Raw genomic sequence first — 4,342 nt, 5'->3', positions numbered from 1 at the left:
TATGCAACCTTTGGGTGACCTCACTCATATCTCTAACAGTGATGGACTAAATCAGACAGTTCCATCACCCTCGGTAAGGAATTATCAAACTCCACCCACCATGTCTAACATTCAAAATTTTGTTGTCAATACAGGTGAATAGGTAACCATGACTGAACATGGACACTCATCTGCGCCCGGATCATAGCAGATTCCAGGAGTCAGCCAGCCAGCTGGTGCAGCAGGACAACAACAGATTCCAGGAGCCAGTCAGCCAGCCACTGGACCTGGACAACAGCAGGTTCCAAGCGCTAGTCAACCTATCGTTGGAGCCAACCAAACCATCATTGGAGCTGGTCAGAATATACCTGAGCAGCAGAAATCGGATTGAATCACTTAGTCATGAGTGAGCCAGTCCGCCAAGCAACCACAAACTCATTTCCAATTGAAGATCCCGAGTTGGCTCGAAAGTTAGCTAAGATCGAAGCGTTCATCCAACGAATTCCTGGGATGCCGGCTCCAATTAAGAAGAGTGCAGCAAGCTGTTATGCAGACTCTCCATTCGTAGACGAAATTGCACTAGTGGAAATGCAAAAGAAGTTCAACTTCCCAAATATGAAGATGTTTGACGAGACATCTGACTTGGATGATCACATCGCACAGTATAGGCAGAGGATGTTCACTGTTGCCATCCCACGTGATATGAGGGAAGCATGCATGTGTAAGGGGTTTGTTTCTAGTCTGATTGGACCAGCCCTCCAGTGGTATACTAATTTACCTAATAATTCTATTTCTACTTATGCACAATTGACTGACACTTTTGTTGAGTAGTTTGCTAGTAGCAGGAAACTTGATAAGTCTGCAGAAGACCTCTACATCATAGTTTAACGACGGGGTGAGCCCTTGCGAGAGTATGTAGGCTGCTTCAACAAAGAGAAGGTTTCTATAACCCATTGTAATCAGGACATAGCCATCTCAGTTCCGCAAAGGACTCTACTACGACTCAGACCTATACAAAGAACTTACCAAGTATCCTTGCAAGACGATGGAAGACGTTCTCGCCAAAGCCTAGGCACAGATCAAATGGGAGGAGGATGAAGCTAACTATTATCACTCTTCTCCAAGGAAAGACACTCAAAGGCAGGCAGACGGCAGAGTGATAGACAATCCAAGCCATACTTGTATCCCAACAGATCAGAGAACAGAAGAAGGGAGTACAACCGGTCGTCTGAGACACGTTTGCGAGATGGACCAAAGATACCAGAATACAATCTTTCAATCTCACCAGCTGAAGTCGTTGGCATACTGAAAGGACTCGGAGACAAAGTGAAATGGCTGAAAAAGATGAGGACTCCGTCTGACCAGCGAGAGAAATCAAAATGGTGTGAGTTCCAAAATGACCACGGTCTTTGAACAGATGAGTGCATTGCCTTAAGACTCGAAGTATCCAACCTATTAAGACATGGTCACCTGACTGACTTACTCACAGACAAAGGCAAAAGAACATTCCAGCAGGAGGCAGACAGGTCAGTCATCCGAAGAGAAATAACCCCGCCGAAGCCAATTACTCATGAACGAACATTGAACGTAATAACTGGTGGCTCTGAGGTAAGCGGAGTCACCCATTCAATAGCCAAAAGACATGCAAGGCAGACCAACTGGATCAAAGGAGAGTCCAGCGGGATAGAGAAGAATACCATCAGCCTACCAGCTCAAACCATCAGTTTCTCAACAACAGAGTCAACCAGACTCCTCAACCTACATCATGATGCTCTTGTCATTGCACTTTACATAGCTAATTTTCTTACTAAACGTATACTTATTGATAATGGAAGCTCAACTAACATTTTATTTTTAAGTGCTCTCAAGGAAATAGGGATAGATGAATCAAAGATCATAAAGAACACTACAACCCTCATCGATTTTAGTGGAGAGCAAAGGAACACACTAGGAGAGATCGAGCTACGTGTTTATGTCGAAGGAGTCAATCTGTGCACAAGATTCTTGGTAGTAGACTCTCCGTCTGCTTACAACGTGATACTAGGTCGACCATGGATACATGAAATGGAGGCAATCCCTTCAACATACCACCAAGTCCTAAGGTTCCCAACTAAATGGGGAGTAAAAGAAATTAAAGGCCAACAGAAAGACTCAAGAGCATGTTACCAAACTACCATGAAGGCCAAACCTGCTTAGTTATAGCAATTATAGGAAGACTGACTGACTGACTCCCAGATGAACCAACCTGACATGGAGGAGTTGGACGAAGTCCAGATACATCCGGACTTCCCAGATCACAAAGTCCAAATTGGATCACGATTGGACCCTGACACTAGAACTAAACTCATTGATTTTCTATCAGTCCATTGTGATTGTTTTGCTTGGTCCCATGCGGACATGACTGGAATTGACCCCGAAGTAATTGTCCATAAATTGCAGGTTGATCCAGACTATCCACCAAGGAAGAAAAAAAAGAAGAAAATTTTCCCCTGAAAGGAACAAGGCCACCAACGAAGAAGTTCAGAAGCTCATTGATAATGGGTTCGTGAGGGAGGTGCACTATCCCAACTGGTTGGCCAACGTAGTCATTGTTAAGAAAAAGAATGGAAAATGGCGAGTCTGCATCGACTTCACAGACCTCAATAAGGCGTGTCCTAAGGACTCGTTCCCATTACTACATATAGACATGCTGGTAGACGCCATAGCCGGTCATGAACTCCTAAGCTTCATGGATGCATACTCAGGATACAACTAGATCCTGATGCATCTAGACGACCAGGAAAAGACAGCTTTCATGACCAACTTGAGCATATTCTGCTACAAGGTCATGCCATTCGGATTGAAGAACGCATGAGAAACTTACCAGAGATTAGTCAACAAGATGTGTGTCGACTTGCTGGGGAAGACGATGGAAGTCTACATTGACGACATGCTCGTCAAATACCTCATTGTAGAGGACCATATCAGCCATTTAAAACAATCTTTTGACATTCTTAGGAAATATAATATGAAACTGAATCCAACTGAATGTTCTTTTGGTGTGACTGCAGGAAAGTTCCTTGGGTACCTAGTAACTCAAAGGGGAATCGAGGCTAACCCAGCACAGATAGAGTCAATCCAAAGGATTCCTTCCCCAACGTGCATAAAAGACGTACAGAAGTTAACTGGACGCATCGCAGCACTCAGTCGATTCATCTCAAAATTGTTAGAACGATGTCACCTCTTCTTTAACACACTAAGGAAATAAAAAACCTTTGAGTGGACAGCTGAATGTGAAGAAGCACTAGCCCAACTAAAACAGTACATGACCAGCCCGCCTCTCCTCTCAAAACCAAAAGACAATGAGACACTATTCATCTACCTAGCAGTATCTGAGACAACAGTTAGCGCGGTCCTAGTTCCAGAAGAGGAAGGCAAGCAATCTCCAGTCTACTATGTAAGCAAAGCCTTACTTGATGCAGAAACCCGGTATAGCCAGTTGGAGAAGCTTACACTAGCACTCATCCATGCAGCAAGGAAGCTACGCCCATACTTCCAGTGCCATCCAATAATGGTCCTGACCACCTTCCCACTCAAAACAATCCTCCATAAACTGGAACTATCAGGCAGACTTACCAAGTGGGTGATAAAGCTCAGCGAGTACGAAGTAACATATAAGCCACGGACTTCCCTCAAATCTCAGGTATTAGCTGACTTCATTGCAGATTTTACACCTAACATGCATGTGCAGGTAGAAAAAAGAGCTTTGTTGTCTGACCGAGGGACAGTCAGCCAGAATTTGGAAGTTGCAAGTAGACGACTCAAGTAACACTAGAGGAAGTGGACTCGGACTCGTCCTGACTTCACCCCAAGGTGACGTAATCGAACAAGCAGTCTAATGCGGGTTCAAATCTACCAACAATGAAGACGAATATGAAGCAATGATACCTGGACTCGAACTAGCCAAGGACATGGGAGTCAAAAGGATCGTGGTCTTCAGTGATTCTCAGTTGGTAGTCAACCAAATGCAGGGTAGCTACCAAGCTCGGGATAACAAGATGACAACCTACCTCAACAAGACTAAAACGTTGCAGTCGGTCTTCGACGAGTTCACTATCAACCAAGTGCCAAGAGGGGAGAACAATCATGCAAATGCATTAGCAAACCTTAGATCCTCCATCCAGACAACCGACCCTAAGACAATACCTGTAGTATATCTGTAATGGCCAGCTATCTGGAAAGATGAAGAAGAGCAAGTTAGTGACATCTCCAACAACCGAACATGGATGACTCCAATAGTCGAGTACTTGGGGTAGGGCATACTTCCTGGAGATAAGAACAAAGCACGTCGGGTCAAGGCTCATTCAGCGCGCTTCACTATTAT

The 4,342-nt window shown here is 44.5% G+C and overlaps 1 protein-coding gene across 1 annotated transcript; it reads left to right on the top strand.

Moving 5' to 3' along the window:
• Positions 1-381: 381 nt before the first annotated feature.
• Positions 382-2,175, top strand: LOC133814527 (uncharacterized). Its single transcript, XM_062247473.1, has 3 exons — positions 382-707; positions 1,173-1,363; positions 1,469-2,175. The coding sequence occupies exons 1-3, from the start codon at positions 382-384 to the stop codon at positions 2,173-2,175; spliced, it is 1,224 nt and encodes a 407-aa protein (XP_062103457.1).
• Positions 2,176-4,342: the final 2,167 nt, after the last annotated feature.

Source organism: Humulus lupulus, chromosome 2 (genome assembly GCF_963169125.1).
Source record: "Humulus lupulus chromosome 2, drHumLupu1.1, whole genome shotgun sequence".
Lineage (NCBI taxonomy): Eukaryota > Viridiplantae > Streptophyta > Magnoliopsida > Rosales > Cannabaceae > Humulus > Humulus lupulus.
The sequence above is the reverse complement of the archived record's forward strand: the minus strand, read 5'-3'. Positions and strand labels throughout refer to the sequence as shown.

Bases quoted from the DNA above. Each gene is read 5' to 3' on its own strand.
- LOC133814527 (XM_062247473.1), top strand. From the start codon at position 382: ATGAGTGAGCCAGTCCGCCAAGCAACCACAAACTCATTTCCAATTGAA. The intron at 708-1,172 runs GTTTGTTTCTAG...GTATCCCAACAG, and splicing joins GAAGCATGCATGTGTAAGGG to ATCAGAGAACAGAAGAAGGG. The intron at 1,364-1,468 runs GTGAGTTCCAAA...ACTTACTCACAG, and splicing joins GCGAGAGAAATCAAAATGGT to ACAAAGGCAAAAGAACATTC.